Here is a 20,780-nt window from a genome sequence, read left to right as displayed (position 1 = left end):
TGTGGCCGTTCAGAGTAGACAGTGTCCTGGCATCACTGGGAGTAAATAATGCATCTTTGGTGTCCATTAGAGAAATACTGCCCATCATTGGTATCGGTGAAGGGAATAGCGTTGTATCATTCTGCTCACTGACACCAATAGTGCCCCGTCATTGGTGTCAGTGAGCAGAATAGTGACCCATCATTGGTGCCAGTGGTTAAAATGGTGCCCCATCATTGGTGCCAGTGGAAGGAATAGTGTCTTGTATGAGAGGGAAGAAAAGTGCTCCAAGGGTCGCATAGAGGCGAGCAAAGGGCCATAGTTTGCAGACCACTGGACCAAACTATAGTCACGTGACCACACAGGGTTGGTTCTAAATGCTGCCTGCACACACTGTGGGAACAGCATTCACTGTCAACAGCCACTGTCAGATTTGTACTCTGTACAATTCAGTGGTCGGCATCAGCACTGTTCACATGTAACCACTTATCTGAGCAGTTACATGCCAGTATAGCTTTCAACTTTCAACCCTGCTGGGTGCTGACAATGAGTTTCGGGGGTTGGCGTTTCTGTGGGGTTCTGGCTGTAGCTAATCGCCCAGTTTCTATGTGGCCATAGCATAGATTCTTTCTGCGCCCATAGGCGACTTTTAGCCATCTCTTGAATGTGGCAAAATATCAGCCCCTGGCTGTTTGTGTGAGTGTATCCTAAATCCCAGGACCCCAGAGCTGCAATGCAAGACCACTTGGCCATCTTGCTAGCAATGCATATACTACTGTTTGCTTTTTAGCCGTCTCACACTTGTGATCCTGCCCCTTGGCGACACTCTAGGAGACACTCGCAGTAATAGATTTAAATTTTTATTATGCCAAATTTTATATGGCAAGATTTTAAAGTTTTATGTGAGTCTTGGGGCACACAGGCTGCTGCCCTGTTTAAAAGAGAAGTATGGGAATCCCTTTTTTTTAAGAATCATACTTACCTAGGTGGATGCTGCATCTGTCCCATTGCTTGGTTCTCAGAGCTCCTTAAGCAGAGAGTTGGTAACTGTCAGTCACTGGCTCTCTGCTTGGCCCCTCCTGCACTCATTGGTGCACTGGGCTGTGGAGGGTCTCAGGCTCTCAGCACTCCTGCGTGATCTGCAGGAAAAGTACAGCCAAATGAGCTTTGGCTGTACTTCTCCTTTTCACACCTATGTGTTCGGTGTGCGGCATTCGTTTGCATGGACACAGCAGCCCATTCACTTGATAGGACTGCTGTATGTGTGGGAAACGCAGGAAATGGGTCCCTGCACCTTCTTAAAACTGCAGCCGCAGGGAAGTCGCATGGTGCTTTTGCATGGCCGAAATGCTTTGTGTGTTTAGATGCGTGTGGGTGCCATTAGGAATAAATGCCAGACCCCTATGTCTGTAAAAGAACAGCTCATTTTGGCTGCGGGTGGTTGCAGGAACAGTTGCGATACCCCCCAACCACTCTCACAAGCGTGAACCAAGTCTTAGACTTTGGGATCAATTAGTCTGTTATTATTTTCATACGATTCATTTCCTCGCTTTTAGGAGTCATACACACAGGCATACAAGCTGCATTCAGGTCCATAATTAGTATGCTATGGGGCATTTGGCGGTCATGGCATTTAGCTGTGTAAACCAAAACTAGAAGATTTGTGTTTGCCATGCGATTTTGACCGTGCTTTATGTTGTAAGCATATAAACGTTTATACTAACATTTACACATGAATAGCATAAATGACCCCTGTGGGCAGGGCCGACATCTAAACATCAGCAATGTGTAGGTGGTAGAGCTGCACGATTCTGGCTAAAATTAGAATCACGATTTTTTTAGTTCAGAATAAAGATCACGATTCTTACAGTGTAACATCTTCTTTCACATTATACAAAAAAAATTGGACTAACTTCAGTGTCCCTATATTGAACTCTTAGCGCTACACATATTTTTGTTTTATTGTTATTTGCCTATATCCTATTGGCCGTGTTAGCTGCTGACTTCATCTCTTTGGGCAGCGCAGAATTATTGATATTCTTAACTTTTTTTTTTTGTGTTTTAAAAACTGCTGCGCAAATATGATGTGACATAAAATATTACAACAACCACCATTTTTAATCTCTAGGGTCACTGCTAAAAAAAAAAATTATATCATGTTTGGGTGTTCCAAGTAATTTTCAGAAAATAATGATTTTTACTCGTAAGCAACAAATGTCAGAAAAGGTTTGGTCTTTAAATGGTTAAACTTCCTTCATTTACATGCAGCAGTTCTTTCCTTTTGATAAAAGAAAAAAAAGATACTTTGTTTCTACTTATTTGGGTGTTGTGATTAAGCTTGGCAGGCTGCCTGGATTTTTTTTTTCCCCAGCTGTGAGAACTCTCTGCACTTGTTAGAAAGAGAATCCTGACATGCTGTTTTGAAGATCAGGAAGGGTAAAAGCTTTCGATTTCGATTCTTAAAGTGGAGGGCCACCCTAAAAAAAAAAAAAAAAAAAAAAAAATTGCATGAAAAATCCTAAAAAATGTTTTAAAAAAAATTTGAAAAAAAAATGTTTTAAACTTACCTAAACCCTTGTTGCTAGGCAGTCTTCCTAATCTGCCTCTTCCTATTCCGCGGCGTGTTCTGCTCCTCAGTGAGCGGCCCCGTTGCCTTCTGGGAACACCACGGGGCCATTCACAGAGCGCCGCAGGAAACTGGCAGTGAAGCCGCAAGGCTCCACTGCCTGTTTCCCTTACTTAGGATGGCGGTGCTGGGACCCGAGAGCCGAAGGACGGGTCAGCCTCAGGCGGCCGACATCGCGGGCACCCAGGACAGGTAAGTACTTATTTAAAGTCAGCAGCTTTTTTAGGGACGGAATCCCGCTTTAACGATTAATCATGCAGCTCTAGTAGGTGGCATTTGTGACAGCAGGCACAGAATGACCTTGGTCTTAAGTCATCCTGTGTCACCACCGCTGATTTCACATTATCAATGTTCTCATCTCCCAATGAAGAGATCAGCACGAGGCCTTCGCTGTCCCTGCTACAAAAATGAAAATAAAAGATTCAGTGGAGAGATTCCCTAGCACTTCCTGTCCCGAGGACACAGAGCGCAATAAATACGGGGCAGTGAATCTATGCCTCCCCCACTCTGTCCAAAACAAACAGGCTTTGGCTGGAGTTGGGCTTTAATGTGACCGTAGATTTGTTCACACTGGCCGCATACAAAATGCTTTGTTTTAGTGTGCCGGTGTTCTGTCGAGATGGGGGGCACTTCTCGACAGAACACCGGCAGCTGTCAGTTTTTCCCTGCAGTCAGGTGTGGTGAGGGGACAGTGTAATGTGTGTTTTTGCCCATCGCACAGTTTGCTTTTTTTTTACCAATTTAAAAAAAAAAAAAAAATCTTTGACGTGCACAAAGTGACACTTTAGTTATGTCTCTGTAAAGCAGCGTGGTGCAATAGAGTGTACTGTGGGAAAAAATACAGCATTGTGGTGCAAACAGGCCACAAAGAAAACCGTTCATCTCAATGTTCCTTTGCAGTGATTGCAGTGTAAATGAGCCCTTAAACTTTCTAAAAGTAACAGATCTTCCTGAGAGCAGACAAGGTGCTTGTATTATCTTTATTAGCTAGAAAAGCCTCCGCCGTGCCCCTCTCTGAGCTGACAGGGCTTGCCTGTAAAATTCGTGAAATTCAAGCCCTTGTTACAAAGTGAAACTAGATCAGAGAGGGGCACAAAAGAGTCTTTTCTGGCTGGCAAAAGCAGACTACTTCTGATATCCAAAAGAAAAATATATGAATGGAGCTGGAAAATAGATGCGCCTTAATGGCTGAAAACAAAATCCTTAATTATAAAAGTCCATAATTTTATGAAAGGTCCGAAAAGTTCCTATATCAAATTTCTAAAAGCATCATTAGCGGCGGCTCCCCATAGACTGATTCTCTGTAAGAAACAAAAGGAACAGAAGGGGGAGACGGGGGCACCAGACTAAGTGTAGCAGGTTAAAAACAACTTTGTTTATTATTAAAAAGCCAAATGGCATGAGTAGCAGACAGGTAAGCATGTACAGTTGTGATCATAAGTTTACATACCCTGGCAGAATTTGATTTCTTGGCCATATGAATATCAATGATAACACAAAAACATTTTTATTTCACTCATGGTTAGTATTTGGCTGAAGCCATATATTAACTTTGTTTACTCTTTTTAAATCATAATGACAACAGAAACTACCCAAATGACCCTGATCAAAAGTTTACATACCCTGGTGATTTTGGCCTGATAACATGCACACAAGTTGACACAAAGGGGTTTGAATGGTTATTAAAGGTAATCATCCTCACCTGTGATCTGTTTGCTTGTAATTAGTGTGTGTGTGTATAAAAGGTCAATGAGTTTCTGGACTCCTGACAGACCCTTGCATCTTTCATCCAGTGCTGCACTGACATTTCTGGATTCTGAGTCATGGGGAAAGCAAAAGAATTGTCAAAGGATCTGCGGGAAAAGGTAGTTGATCTGTATAAAACAGGAAAGGGATATAAAAAGATATCCAAGGAATTGAGAATGCCAATCAGCAGTGTTCAAACTCTAATCAAGAAGTGGAAAATGAAGGGTTCTGTTGAAACTAAGCCGCGGTCAGGTAGACCAACTAAAATTTTAGCCACAACTTCCAGGAAAATTGTTCCGGGTGCAAAGAATAACCCACAAATAACTTCAGGTGAAATACAGGACTCTCTGAAAACGTGGTGGGGCTGTTTAAAGATGCACAATAAGGAGGCTGTGACGGGGGGGCCCGTGGAACTCAGAATATATCTTATGTCTAAGGCACCCTGTGCCATCCTGGCACAGGGTGAGTGAGAAAATATATCTTGGACTACTTAAAATGGGACAGTAATATTGGTCCACAATATCTCCCAGGATGTATGTTAATTGAATGAGCCGATCACATTGTCCTCTATACAATGTAGGAGACGGGACGACTCCTATTGGAGCTCATGTTAATTAGGTTTTGTTTGTATTGTTAATTGTAATTAGCTCCAGCTATTGTGTTGATATAACTGTGTGAAGCTCGGTGACCACAAGTCTGGGCGAAAGGTCATGTCTCAGTCACCTAGGCTGTATAAAGGATTAGATAATTAGGTCATGTTAATTAAGTTACAGTTGTATTGTTAGAGGAGGTTCCAACGGCATATAAAGTCTTGTCATTTTGATTCTAAATAAAGTGAGTTCTTGGTAGCGACAAGTAAGTGTCGCCTTGATTGTGCTCAGAGAGGTTGGGATATCTGTATACAGACTGGGAGGAAGTGGTATATGACGGAAGCACTCAAGCGGAGTGTGGGACGTTCCGTGACATTGGTGGCAAGCAGCGGGAAAGCTTCCTGAAGTCTGGGACATCCAAACCTCCAACTGGATCCAAGATCAGCATAGCAGACTTCAGTCACCCCAGCGGAGATATGGACCTGGCATCAGAGTTCCCGGGGCTGCTGCGGATCATCCTTTCAACATACACCAGGACTGTGTCTGAGGATGAATACCTGGAGCTTAGGCAGCAAATTCGGGTGGAGCTCTGGATTGCAGCCCTCCGTCTCGCTGGTATAAAACAGGGCAAGTGCTTTCCAACCCAAGAGCAACGGGCCAGTGACCAACGGGCATTGCGGATGGCATTCCTGTGAGAGCAGCCCCAGGAGCAATGGGTGACTGAGTTGGACAGGTTGGTCCAGCAGGAGATAGAGCTGGACAACCGTTATCGGGCTCTGCAATGGCACGCAGAGGAGGGATATTTAGGGGAGACAACAGAATGCTCTCCGGAGGGATATGACTTTGGCGGCCCTGGATTGCTGTGGGAGAGCCTTACAGATCTTTTTATGTTTGGCGATGAAGGGGAACCTGACCTTGAGGACCTGAGAGACTATAGAGAGTCTATGCTCGGTCTTGCAGGGGTCTCAGAGCTCAAACCTGATCTGGACCATTTGCTAAGGAAGGAACAGCATCTGGAAAGGGCATACAGGAAACTGCTAGAACAAGTTCAGCAGCATGCCAGAGAATTGGCAGTGGAAAATCCAGAGATTGCCGTCCCCAAACCTGAAGTGCTGACAACAGGGCAGAGCTCTGCTAACCTCTGCCCAGAAATGATAGCATCTTCGGGGTTCCATGGACAGGAGATGGTGAACCTCTATCCCCAGACATCAGTTGCAGAGACATGGGATTTGATAGACTTTTCTGCTGAGGAAGAACAACCTGATGAGCCTCCAGCAGAAGAGCTGCTATCAGGGCCAAAGTTCACTGTGTTCTGCCCAGCACCAACAGTGGCTTCGGCCTTCTTGAGAGAAGAGGTAGTCGGCCTTTCTCCCACAACACTGACAGGGACATGTGATTTTCTGCCAGCAGCATCTATGGAGTTAAAACAAACTTCTCCAGCTGAAGATCTGGTAACTGAACAGAGGGTCCAAGACCTCTGTCCCACACTTTTACCAATTCCAGAGACTGGGGATTTAATAGAATTTTCTGTAGAGGAGGGACCACCTGGCAAACCCCCAGCAGAAGTGCTGGCAACCGGACAGAGGGTCCAAGACCTCTGCCCCACACCTGCAGCAATTGTGGAGGCTCAGGGTGAAAAGATGGCAATCACTTCCCAGCAGCAGATACAGGGGGAGAAGGGAGAGGAGGTGTGTGTTGTCCCTCCCCAACAGTTGGCCAGGGTGGAGGAAGCGGGCTTTCCTCCCCAGCAAAGATCCATGCACCTGGGAGACAGTACCATCGACATGTCGTCCCAGCAGCCAGATGAGGGAATGGAAAAGGAAGCAGCCGCCTCACCTCCCCAATGGCAGCTACACAGTTTGGGAGTGGAGGAAGCCAGCCTCCTGCCCCAACGGTTAGCCGGAGTGGAGGATGCGGAGTCCCCAGCAGAAGTGCTGGCAACAGGGCAGAGTGCTACCAACCTCTGCCCAGCACTGGCAACAACTACAGTGTTCCAGGGAGGCGGGGCAGTCGGCCTCCCTCTCCAACAGTTAGCCGGAACAGATGGTGTGGGGTTTCCAGCAGAAGAGCTGGCAACAGGGCCGAGGACTGCTATACTCTGCCCTCAACTAACAGAGGATGGATTTCCTGTGAAGGTGGATGGGACTTCAGTCTCCACCTGTATGCCCCAGGGATGCTGGGCAGTGGGCCCAGATCCCCAACAGCATGACAGAGTGAGCCCAGACACCCTGTCTTCTCTCCAGCGGCAGAAAGGATTCCAGGGAGAAGGTCCAGTCCAGGCCTCTCCCCAGCGGCAGATATGTTCTCTGAGAGAGGCAGAGGTTGGCTGGGTGAGTAATGCTTTGTTTGGAACAATTTATTTGGGATACTGTGTGGGTACAGGCAGTAGAGGACTTGAACTACTTACTAACTTCGGAGTCAACCCGTCTGGGGTCTCCTCCTGTGTTAGTCTTCTGCCGAAAGGGGAGAGATGTGACGGGGGGGGCCCGTGGAACTCAGAATATATCTTATGTCTAAGGCACCCTGTGCCATCCTGGCACAGGGTGAGTGAGAAAATATATCTTGGACTACTTAAAATGGGACAGTAATATTGGTCCACAATATCTCCCAGGATGTATGTTAATTGAATGAGCCGATCACATTGTCCTCTATACAATGTAGGAGACGGGACGACTCCTATTGGAGCTCATGTTAATTAGGTTTTGTTTGTATTGTTAATTGTAATTAGCTCCAGCTATTGTTTTGATATAACTGTGTGAAGCTCGGTGACCACAAGTCTGGGCGAAAGGTCATGTCTCAGTCACCTAGGCTGTATAAAGGATTAGATAATTAGGTCATGTTAATTAAGTTACAGTTGTATTGTTAGAGGAGGTTCCAACGGCATATAAAGTCTTGTCATTTTGATTCTAAATAAAGTGAGTTCTTGGTAGCAACAAGTAAGTGTCGCCTTGTTTGTGCTCAGAGAGGTTGGGATATCTGTATACAGACTGGGAGGAAGTGGTATATGACGGAAGCACTCAAGCGGAGTGTGGGACGTTCCGTGACAGAGGCACTTGAAGAAAGATGGGCTGCATGGTCGAGTCGCCAGAAGAAAGCCATTACTACGCAAATTCCACAATGCATCCCACTTACAATACGCCAAACAGCGCAGAGACAAGCCTCAAACCTTCTAGCACAAAGTAATTTGGAGTGATGAGACCAAAATTGAGCTTTTTGGCCACAACCATAAACGCTACATTTGGGGAGGAGTCAATCTTTCATTGGCTACAGCAGAATAAAGTGAAGGTTCTGGAGTGGCCATCTCAGTCTCCTGACCTCAATATCATTGAGCCACTCTGGGGAGATCTCAAACGTGCAGTTCATGTAAGACAGCCCAAGAATTTACAGGAACTGGAGGCTTTTTGCCAAGAGGAATGGGCAGCTTTACCATCTGAGAAGATAAAGAGCCTCATCCACAAATACCACAAAAGACTTCCAACTGTCATTGATGTTAAAGGGGGCAATACACGGTATTAAGTACTGGGGTATGTAAACTTTTGATCAGGGTCATTTGGGTAGTTTCTGTTGCCATTATGACTTAAAAAGAGTAAACACAGTTGACTGACAATAAATGGCTTCAGCCAAACACTAACCATGAGTGAAAGAAAAGTTTGTGTGTTATCATTCATATGCTCTGAAAAATGGCCAAGAAATGATAAATTCTGCCAGGGTATGTAAACTTATGAGCACAACTGTATCTACAGTTGATATTTGGGCCAGATAGAGGTGTCCCAGAGTCGTCGGTGGAAGTTCCAAAGTGGCTCGCCTTCCTTGAAACTCCCACAAATGACTCCGGTACACCTCTATCTGGCCCAGATACCACATGTAGATACACTATATTACCAACAGTATTGGGACGCCTGCCTTTACACGCGCATGAACTTTAGTCTAATGCTGGCCATACACTATACAGAAAATCGGCCGAACCCATTTTCGAAAAACGAACGTTCGACCGTGACCGCAAACGATCGTGCCATCATATAATGACCGATAATCTGTTCAGTGGACATGAATAAATAATTTTGTGTTCGTTTTTTTACATATACCTAGTGCAGGCAGTTCGGACGGGAAACACATTAACCTTGCAATTTATCGTACGTTCGGCAGAAATTTTCCAAACATGCCGTTCGTTTTTTTTCCACAAAAACGTCACAAACGATTATCGATTTGTACCCACTAACTTGCCGAAAAACGAACGAAGTGTCTATACGAACGATTTTTCGGCCGATTTTTCGTATAGTGTATGGCCAGCATTAGTCCGTAGGGTTCATTATTGAGTTGGCCCACCTTTTGCAGCCATAACAGTTTCAACTCTTCTGGGAAGGCTCTACACAAGGTTTGGTAGTGTCTATGGGAATGTTTGACCATTCTTCCAGAAGCGCGTTTGTGAGGTCAGGCACTAATGTTGATGAGAAGGCCGGCTCACAGTCTCCACTCTTATTCATCTCAAAGGTATTCTATTGGGTTGAGGTCAGGACTCTGTGCAGGCCAGTCAAGTTTCTCCACCCCAAACTCGCTCATCCATGCCTTTATTGACTTTGGTTTGTGCACTGGTGCGCAGTCATGTTGGAACAGGAAGGGGCCATCCCCAAACTGTTCCCACAAATTTGGAAGCATGAAATTGTCTAAAATGTCTTGGTAAGCTGAAGCCTTAAGAGTTCCCTTCACTGGAACTAAGGGGCCAAGCCCAACCCCTGAAAAACAACCCCACACCGTAATCCCCCCCCCCTCCACCAAATGAATTGGACCAGTGCGCAAAGCAAGGTCCATAAAGACATGGATGAGCTAGTTTGGGGTGGAGGAACTTGACTGGCCTGTACAGAGTCCTGGCCTCAACCCAATAGAACACCTTTGGGATGAATTAGAGCAGAGACTGTGAGCCAGGCCTTCTCGTCCAACATCAGTGCCTGACCTCACAAATGCGCTTCCTGGAAGAATGGTCAAACATTGCCACAGACACACTCCTAATCCTTGTGGACGGCCTTCCCAGAATAGTTGAAGCTGTTATAGCTGCAAAGGGTGGGCCAAATCAATGTTAAACCCTATGAACAAAGACTGGGATGCCATTAAAGTGGTTGTAAACCCTTATAGACCACTTTGTGCTACAGGTAAGCCTATAATAAGGCTTACCTGTAGCTACCCAGGATATCTTCTAAACCTGCACGGATTAGGAGATATACCCTGTATTTGGATGTGCCAACGTCATCGGCACCTGCGCTCTGACACAAACTGAAGCAACGGCACGCATGTGCCGTTGCTTCAGTGAGTGTGCCATTACCGCGCGCATGCGCGGGAGTGACTTCATCGTGGCTCCGGCCAATTAGAGCGCCGGAGATACCTGTAAGTAACCCCCGGGAGTGATTTCGACCCTCAGATTGGTGTACGGACACCGCAGTGAGGGCTTCGATCTCAGGTGAGTATTACATAATGAGCTAGTATGCTATGCATACTAGCTCATTATGCCTTTGTCTTGCAGGTGTTAGTTTTTTTTTTTTTTTTTAAAGTGGGTGTACACCCACTTTAAAGATCATGTGTGTGTAAAAGCAGGCGTCACAAAACTTTTGGTAATATTATTTACATGCCTACCTGTTTGCTACTTATGTGAGTTGCCATTTGGCGTTTTTAATTAAACAGTTGTTTTTAACCTGCTACGCTTAGTCCGGCGCCCACTTCTGTCACTTTTTTTTCTGCTATTGGTTCTTGGAAAGACATTTTAAAGATAATCTGAAGGGAAACAAATAGGGGGATGAGCTGTCACTACTGCCCCCCTGAAAATGCTAGTTGCCTGACTGTCTCTGGCATGTATCCTTTTTTTAAACACTGACTCAAACTAAGCATTGTGTTTTAGAAAATATGAAAGCCATTAGGTCAGCTTTGCAGACAGGCATTTAACAGCTTTAAGGGAAAGGTCGGAGGCAGCTTCTGTATTTCCCTCACCTTTGTCCTAGAGCTGCACAATTGTTAAAAAATCGTGATCTCGATTCAACCCCCCTCCCCCGACAATCTCTATTGCAGATTCTTTCATATAACAAGTGGACAGACTTATCTGCTCACTCAGCTGTCAAAAGAAAAAATCTGGGCAGTTTGCCAAGTTTTTAACATGAAGGCTCCATGCACACTGAAGCTCAAAAAAGCTTTTTCTGGATGCCAGATTGCTGGCAGAAAACTCTGGTTGAAAAACATTCTTTTAACAGCGTTTTGTACTAGTGTTTATTTGCGTTTTTTAGCGTTTATGGGCGTTTTTAATAAAAATACACAGAGGACACTCCACACTCCAAAAATCCCACAATGCATGAGCGTTAATGAGCGTTTATCAGCATTTGGAGGTGAAAAACTGCACTTTGAACACGAATTTCTGGCATTCAGAAAAAAGCCCATAAACTCCACTGCTCATTAAGGCCCCTTTCACACATGCGGACAGTATGTCCGTATTTCATCCATCCGTTTTCGGATGAAATACGGACATACAGCCATCCCTATGGGATAGCGGGTGTCTGCGGATGAACATCCACAAACACCCGATGTCATCCGGCTCCGCTCTCGTCCGATTCTGCGGACGGAAGAAAATCCTATTTTTCTATCCGTCTGCAGAGCGGATCGGAGGAACACGGACAGACGGTCCGTGTTCCTCCGATCCCCCATAGGGGAGAGCGGAGATCTGACGGGGCGGTCCCTGCACAGTGTGCGGGTCCCGCCCTGTCATCCGCCGGCTCAGCTGGGGAAAACGGAGCAATCCCCGCTGAGCAGCGGATGTTCACGGGGCGGATCAACACGGATCCGTCCCGTGTGAAAGGGGCCTAAAGCTAAAAAAGGTCCATGTGTGCATGGACACAGAGGATAACATAGAGTGGAGTTTATGGGCTTTTAAAAAAAAACGCCCAAACTCCAATAAACTGCAGTTTATCAGCTCCAGTGTGCATGGAGCCGAAACATTGTAACTAACTCTTCCTTCTTAGATCAGAGGAATAAACTTCTATGATTTTTAAAGAGAAAATCTGGGCAGTCTGCCAAGATTTTAACAACATGTAAATGCAGGAAGTTTAACCACTTAATCTTTTTCTGACACTTGATTCTTAAGTTAAAATCAATATTTTTAGCTAGAAAATTACTTGGAACCCCCAAACATTATATATATTTTAGCAGAGACCCTAGGGTATAAAATGGCAATTGCTGCAATATTATATGTCACACTGTATTTACCCAGCGGTCTTTCAAACGCAATTGTTGGGGAAAAAAATACACTTCAATAAATAAATAAAAAAAAAAAAAAACGAAACAGTAAAGTTAGCGCAATTTTTTTGTTTTAATGTGAAAGATGATGTTACGCCGAGAGAATCGTGATCCATCTTCTAAGCAAAAAAAAAATTGTAATACTCATTTTAGCCAGAATCGTGCAGCTCTACTTTGTCCTTTAAAATTTTAGAAATGCAATACAGAACTAGTATAAGGAAGTACGTGGTTTATACGTTATTCCCCAAACATTATGCAAAAATGTCCAAAGAAATCTGACCACATTATTGTTTGTCAGAGGTAACTGTACCTGGAAGTCTAGGGATTTGCCTGACTTCTAATCCAGTTTTACAACAGTTTGTGATGTATTATTTTACTCACTTGTTGGACCCCTTTAGTTGTTTTTATAATTTTTCTTTGTTTACTCCTTGTACTGCACGTTATCCTTCTTTTCACAAACTTGTGAGATTTGAATCTAGTATTTGTGATTTGTATCAGAATATCAGCAGAATTCAAAATAATATCACAAAAGGTTAAATTATACATGGCTTGTTTTTTGAAAACGAGGGTATATTCCACATTTTAAACTTGGAAACAGGATAGCCGGGATCAGATTTGGATGGGTAGGACCACTTAGCACACAAGTAACAAAGCACACAGCAGTTTATTTTTTTTTCCGTTTTAAAATGGAACTCCAAAAAAAAAAAAAAGCTCAACTTCTGGCGCTGTGACTGGATGTTACAGTATAGTGCAGCGCAGGGATTGCGTTGTTTACTCTCCCCTCAGCCATTCACACAGGGCCTTGTATTCTTTTCACAAAATACAAGGCAAAGGGGAGAGAAGGGACAGGTAAACGACAAGATCGCATCCACATTCATTCTCTGGACTTGTGGTAGTTAGTAAAAAGAATAAACACTTTTTGTGAATGGTTGAGGGGAGAGTGAACAACATGATTCTTCACTGTATTATAGCCATACCTCTAAGGCTAAGTTCACACTGGCATTATTAATAGCAGGTGTTTAAGAGGCATTGTATTGCCCCTCAAATGCCTATGCAAATGATACAATGGACAGCACAGAGTGCTGTTCACGCTATCAAAACATGAAGCGTTAGCGTTGAGTCCCTTCAAAATTGAAGCCTCATGTCGAGTCAGCAGGTGTTTGAAGCTTTGGAAATGCTTTGCAAACGCTCTGGCAGGCAGTTGTGGGGTGTTAAGATTAGTTTATTAACTGTAATGGACTAGGCGGTTTTAACGCGCCTTAACGCTCATCAAACGCTCAAAACTGCCCATTGGGTGTTTGTTAAGCGTTAGAAATTTAATCAAGTGTGAACAAGCCCTAAGCACGGACTGTAATATCTGTCAGGATATTACCTGACTGTAATATGTAATATCAGGAAACTGTCATTTGTACAGTATCCAGCAGCTCTGCGGGTATAGGACACTAACCATTGGAGGTAAATTGGTGGTAACCACAATCAATAAGGTAAAGAATACTTTGTGGACACGTGGCCACAAAATAAAACTGCAAAAAAATAAATATACGCAATTATGGTACAAAGATGTTCACGTATACTTTTAGTAACCTTCCTTTTTTGTTTAACAGATGAGCAGCAACAGTAATAAAAGAGCACCAACAACTGCAACACAACGGTTAAAGCAAGACTATCTGCGCATCAAAAAAGACCCAGTGCCTTATATCTGTGCCGAACCCCTCCCTTCAAATATTTTGGAATGGTGAGTTTTTCAAGATAATTCACTCTTCCAGCCTAGTTTGGCTGTTTTGCTCCCGGGTAAAGGTATGTTCCTAATCCGAACTACAAATAAAGGCATAAAATGTATGCAGCAGAATAAGCCTATATCCCTAGTACTTTTTCTCATGTAGGTATAGATATTGTGCACCAGGCCACCCTCCTTCCACTTTGCTGCTAGTAGTCTGGTATTGTGAGAACCTCGTAACTTGCTGGACTTTTTTATTAATGGGTGGATGTTCCTATCCCTGACCGCTGATCCTTAGAGACGCTCAGAGGTTGAGGGTGGCTCATCATGCTAAATACATAATTTCCTGGCATCTTTCGTTGTCTCTCAATATCCTGTGACTACCTTTCAGTGCTTTTGGCTCTTGTCTGCTCTCTGCTGGACCCTTAGTCCTCTCCTCCACCTGGTTGCTATTCTAGACTTCCTCTGCTGACTACTTTGTGCCTTTTTATTGTCAGAAGGCGGGAGACCTGTACTGGCCACAAAACCTTTTTCTAGGTACTGTTGGAACTAATGTTACTAAGTGCTGTTGGCAGACAGTTTTGTATGAAATGTGTGTATTTATTATGTGTCATTATGTGCCTCATAGAAATGCCTACCTTAGTGCCTTTCTTTGCCTCTGTACTGAATGTTCATAGGAATATATGGTTATCCTTTATTCATATATTTCTCTGCGTAGCTGCATAATAAGCAGGGACTAGTTAGGAAAACATTTTATTCTTGGTATATCTAAAACCTGCTATGAAACTATGACTGAGGCCCCTTTCACACTTGTGCTACTCCAAAGTCTCGCGATTTTGCGGCCGCGATTTTGACAAGTCAGTCATACGACTGTGGATCCGACTTTGCCCCGCGACTTGAAGTACGATTCCCCTACGCAGAAAAAATGGCATGGGGTCCCCCCCCAAAATCCATACCAGACCCTTATCCAAGCATCAGCCTGGACTGGTCAGGAAAGGGGGTGACCCCCCCCCCCCGAGCCATACCAGGCCGAAAGCCCTCAACATGAGGGGTGGGTGCTTTGCGGCAGGGGGGCCCTGCCCCCTCCCCGCCCCAAAGCACCTTGCCCCCATGTTGATGAGGACAAGGGCCCCTTCCCGACAACCCTGGCCGTTGGTTGTCGGGGTCTGCGGGCGGGGGGGCTTATTGGAATCTGGGAGCCCACCTTTAATAATGGGACCCCCAGATCCCGGCCCCCCACCCTATGTGAATGAGTATGGGGTACATCATACCCCTACCCATTCACCTGGGGGGGGGGGGAAGAGAGAAAGTGTCAATAAAAAAAACACACTAGACAGGTTTTTAAAGTAATTTTATTAGGCAGCTCCGGGGGTCTTCTTCCGAATACAGGGGCCTCTTCCGACTTCTCCGCTCTCCGATTCTTCTCTCGCTCTCCGGTGCCTTCTGCCTTCTGGTGGGCTCCTCCGCTATCTTCTTCCAGCTCTTTTACTAGCGTTGGCCCAGTCTTCTCCGTCGTCTTCTTCCCTCTTCTCTTCTTCTGATGTTGACACGACGCTCTCTGCTGCTGTAATGCCGTGTGATCGGTGCGCAACGATTTATATAGGCATGGGGCGTGATCACCCGGGGACACTGCCCACTTATGAGGTCACAGCCCGGGGCATGATGGGACTCTGACATCATAAGAGGGCGGTGACCACGCCCCATGCCTATATAAATCGTTGCGCACCGCTTAAACGGCATTACAGCGGCAGAGAGCGTCGTGTCAACATCGGAAGAAGAGAAGAGGGAAGAAGACTAAGGAGAAGACCGGGCCAACGCTAGTAAAAGAGCTGGAAGAAGATAGCAGAGGAGCCCGGCAGAAGGCACCGGAGAGCAGGAGAAGAGAGCAGAGAAGTCGGAAGAAGACCCCCGGAGCTGCCTAATAAATTACTTTAAAAACCTGTCTAGTGTGTTTTTTTTTTTTGACACTTCCCCCCAGGTGAATGGGTAGGGGTACGCTGTACCCCATACTCATTCACATAGGGTGGGGGGGCCAGGATCTGGAGGCCCCATTATTAAAGGGGGGCTCCCAGATTCCGATAAGCCCCCTGCCCGCAGACCCCGACAACCAACGGCCAGGGTTGTCGGCAAGGGGCCCTAGTCCTCATCAACATGGGGGCAAGGTGCTTTGGGGCAGGGCCCCCCCTGCCCCAAAACACCCACCCCCCATGTTGAGGGCATGGGGCCTGGAACAGCTCGGGGGGGGGGGGGGGGGGCGCTCGCTCGTCCCCACCCCCTTTTCTTGACTGGCCAGGCTGGTGCTCGGATAAGGGTCTGGTATGGATTTTGGGGGGACCCCACGCCATTTTTTCGGCGTGGGGGTTCCCCTTAAAATCCATACCAGACCAAAGGGCCCGGTATGTGCTCTTGAAGGGGGAACCCATGCCGGTTTAAAAAAAAAAAAAAAAAAAAAAATTGGCGTGGAGTTCCCCCATTTATGCACAAGTCGCATGCCAAAATCGGATCAGTTAATACGGAATCCGACTTTGATCCGACTTCAGAAAAAAAGTAGTGCAGGAACTACTTTGAAGTCGGCACGCCTTAAAGTCATGCCAATATGAATGGCAGTCATTCAAAACCATGGAGAATGACTTGTCATGCGATTTTGCAGTCCAAAATCATGGGACAAGTCGTATAAGTGTGAAAGGGGGCTAAGGCTGAAATGTGTAAGCTGAGCTATCAATATGTATTTTATCCCTATGTATCAATAAAGGTTTATATATTTAGAGATTGTCAGGCGCTAACCATTTTGAGTGACTTTGGACAAACGGGAGCCTAAGGCTTCATGTAAACTTCTGCACTGCAGTTGGGCATTTTTTTTCACCTGCCCCTGAGCTCTCCTCTGTTATCTTATCAGTACATGTACACAGGGTCTTTATAGTCATTTCTAGGCAGTTGAGTTCAGAAGCATTTTTTGGAAAGCCAAATAATGCGTTCAGAACGGATGTTTGAAGGCATTTGAAACGCCAAATGCCTGTAACAGCTTGTAAACGCGGTAACTCACGTTTAGACGCCTTTCGTTTTACAGTTGTTTTTCATTTTTGATTATTTGCAAAAAAAAAAAAATTATATATTTTTTTTTTTTTTTTTTTTGTAAACGCAAATGTGGCATGTAAATGCGGCAAAACTGAAGTTTTTAAAAGTCGTTTGCTATCTGTCAAGTTAAATCATTCAGGAGAGGTTGTAAAACATTCCGTGTACATTAAGGCTCTGTTTCCACTAGTGCGACTTTTCATGCGACTTGGGACTGAAAAGTCGCATGACAAATTGTTTCCCATGATTTCCAATGAGTACCGTTCATATCTGTGCGACTTCAAAGTAGTCCCTGCACTACTTTGGTCCCACTTTGATGCGACTTGAGGTCCATAGATACAGGCATTGCTTCAAATCGCGGTAAAAAGTCGCGGTAAAATCACGGTAAATCGCGCGACTTTGGGGACGCACTAGTGGAAACATAGCCTAAGCCTTAATCAGCACACCACCATCAGCCTAAATGAAACTGCGGGGAATTATTTCCATTAACATGAATGTGCAGCTAATTGCCCTTGTATACTTACAGTATATAAAGGGTATGTTACCCACTTCTTATTTCACCTTTTCTGGCCAGCAACGACATCTGTATCCTGGAATGTCTTTTACGGATAACTAATGTATTGACCTACAAAAGTTTTATAAGTAGTGTTGACATAAGATTATGTTCTGTCTTTGTGTTTGCAGATATTGTCATTAATAAATTGTTATACATGTTTCTCTTGTCTCCTCCACTAAATAAATAATACAATTGTTGCTGCTAATGTTATTTGGTTTATACAACTGGTAACGAATCCATTCTTACAGGAGGACAGATTTATTACTTGCTGCTGTTTGTACAGGCATACCCTGTATACAATAGGACAGAGCATGTATGTAAAATGAAAATGTACTTAAAGTTCAGCAATGCCTTTTTTCACTTCTCAATGCATGTAATTACACTAGCTCTATGGGAAATCTTGGTCAGTTTGACATGGCATTGCTCCCGAACCATAAGTGACAGGGACACCAAACTTGGCAACCCAGGACTACGACATGGTAGATTACCTAGGCAAGCTGGCTGACCCCAAAATTGGATATGTTGTAGTCCTGGGTCCCCTCTCAGTGCTCACAAAGTTTGGTGTCCCTGTCACTTATGTTTCAGGAGCAGTGCCATGTCAAGCTGACCAAGATTTCCCATAGAGACCAATGTTAAAAACCAGGAGTAGTGCCATGTCAAGCTGACAAAGATTTCCCATAGACGCCAATGTGTCTATGGGAATGTGTGAGTGTACAGAAAGCGGGGTATGCCTGTATAGCATGCAATGATTGTGTCCCGTGTATCTACCTTCACAGGAGTGAATGACCTGCCTCTAGGCCTTAAAGTGAAACTTCATCCAGCGCTTTTTTAAGTGTAGAGAAGGCTTTGAGCCTCTTTTTTTATTATTTTTTTTTGGTGTCCCACCTGCATCCTGTCATCAGGACAGAAAATTAGGTAACTCATGCCCCCACACACACCCCAATTGGGACACGGCAATGAAAGAGGGGGAAGGGAAAGACAGCGCCACTGTTCTAGTGTAGTTATCAATGTAAGCCTTTTTTTAAAGTGGTTGTTAAGCCACTAACTGATCATTATATAATCCCTTTATAAAAAGAAAAAGCCGATTTCTACCTGTTTTAACAGTGTCTTCCAGCGATCAAATGACTCTAGGCCCTCAGCTCTCTCCGTCTGATATTCCCCTGCTGACGTCAGCCAGGAAGGCGGAGAGGAGCAGAGAGCCCGGAGTCATGTGATAAATAGGTAGAAATCGGCTTTTATTTTATAAAGCACAGGCACTAGGACTCAGCTTTTTATGTGACAGTGAAGATGATATAATGATCAATTCGTTTTGAAGCAGTGGGGAGAGGAGTAGAGTAGCGCTAGTGAGAGCTGACAGGCATAGGGGGGAGGAGGACAGCGGGAGACAGAGGAGAGCTGCAGATAGCAGCGTGTGACGGAGGCACGTACACTGACTATGGTGTGAGGGCTCAGCAGCCCTGATATATCGTGGTCAGCGTACATAGGGGAGTTTAGAAACTGTCAGGATCAGTCAGGTATTTCAGGTGTTTACAGGGGACCAAAATACACAACACAATCACTGTACTGTACATCATGCTTTAAGGGAACAGGATCAGTTATTTTATTTCTTTTGGGGGGGGTTTAACAAATGTTTTAAACAATATAATACTACTCTCAAAAATAAGGTGCATCAGAAGCAGTATTGGACAACACCATATGCCGCTGTCAGTGCACAGTCCCGAGCCTCACAGAGGATCAGTCCATAGCAGAAGAAGAGGAAGATTTCTTTGAAATGCGTTCTGAGTTTTGGTTCAACCTAAAAGCAGAGGTTGCGGTTTGGTTTTCCTCATTTGCTCATTGCATGCCAAGTGTAGGCAAACACAGTAGTTTTAGAAGCTGGGTGCCTCTAAGCCCAGAGGATGTGTTGTTACTTTGTCACGCTAAGTAATCAATGGGGGAAGTCTCTCGGGTAGACTGAAAAGCGTTTGTAAAGGATCATTTTTTAATTTTTTAAAATAACAAACATATCATACTTACCTCCACTGTGCAGCTCGTTTTGCACAGAGTGACCCCAAACATCCTCTTCGGGGGTCCCCCGGCGGCTCTTCCCCGCATCAGGTAACCCCCCAAGGAGAAACGCTCTCCCGAGGGGGTTATCTTGCGGGTGCGCTCCCGAGTCCAGCATTTGCGTCCACCGTCACAAATGCTCCCCGGGATCCACCCAGATGCCGAGACCAGCAGCTGGCTCAGCCTCTCAGCGAGATCACTGGGAGACTGTGCCAGACACCCCCACCCCCTCTACAGCCCGGCACTGGAGGAGCAAAGCAGAGACCCAGAGACTGACAGCCACTGGTTCTCTGCTCACTGAAGACCAAGAACTGAATGACCAGCTGTCTTTGATCGCACAGTTCTCAATGTAGAGAGACGGCGGGGGAAAAATGCAGTATCCATCTAGGTGGCAATATTTGTTTCTTTCCATTCATACATTTCTCTTTTAAATGAGAAATTTTATATATTTGTACCTGTGACGTCTCTAACCAGTGGTTTCCCAGCTATCCGTGGTTTCCAGGAGGAGAATCTGTGCAGTGACATATTGTCCTGCATTGTTTCTTGGGCTACATGTGCCATATTTTCTGGGCCTTGTATCCTGTCTGCAGGAGGAGTTGCTGGAAGAGTTGCAGTCAGAGCTAGGAGGAGGGGAGGTAGAGGTGAAATAGGGAAAACGCACTGAAGATGGCAGCCTTATAATAAAACTATCTACACATGCTGGCGTGTTTTATGTTGGCTTCCGAAGGATGTGAACTGCTGAGGGGCAGTGAGGGGATTGGTCCCCCTGAAGCTAACAAATAGGCACAAGTTCCTGGCTCCCGAGGCAGAAAATAAGGATTTCAGAAGAAGCAAACCACACGTTTCAGAGAGTATATTGCTGTATGTTTCAGAGAGCTGTGTGCTTGTAAATGACATTCGAGAACTAAAGTTGCTGACATACATCACTGATTTGTTCATTTTCCTCTTTGATAAAGTAATACTAAGGCTAATTTTTTTAAAAGAAAAGATGTAATACCTGCTCTGTGCAACAATATTGTACAGAAAGGTCCCTTACCACCTTCTTCTGGCAGTCCCCTGCAGGCGTTGCCCGCTCCTCCCTCCTTCACGTGCCTCCTTTTAGCAAGCTGGGTACTAAGGAGGCACCCGTGCGTGCATGCTCCTGAGCTGGGCTGTGTGTCTATAGAGACACACACACGG

The 20,780-nt window shown here is 45.1% G+C and overlaps 1 protein-coding gene across 1 annotated transcript in view; it reads left to right on the top strand.

The window, feature by feature from the left end:
* The window catches only part of UBE2J2 (ubiquitin conjugating enzyme E2 J2), a 57,601-nt gene that overhangs the window by 11,569 nt on the left and 25,252 nt on the right, over positions 1–20,780 (top strand). The window contains exon 2 of the mRNA XM_073602932.1: positions 13,815–13,945. Within this exon, the coding sequence (XP_073459033.1) occupies positions 13,815–13,945 (131 nt within the window). The remainder of the gene's footprint in view (positions 1–13,814; positions 13,946–20,780) is intronic.

The sequence above is a fragment of the Aquarana catesbeiana genome, linkage group LG10 (assembly GCF_042186555.1).
Source record: "Aquarana catesbeiana isolate 2022-GZ linkage group LG10, ASM4218655v1, whole genome shotgun sequence".
Lineage (NCBI taxonomy): Eukaryota > Metazoa > Chordata > Amphibia > Anura > Ranidae > Aquarana > Aquarana catesbeiana.
This window is presented reverse-complemented; position numbering and strand designations above follow the sequence as displayed.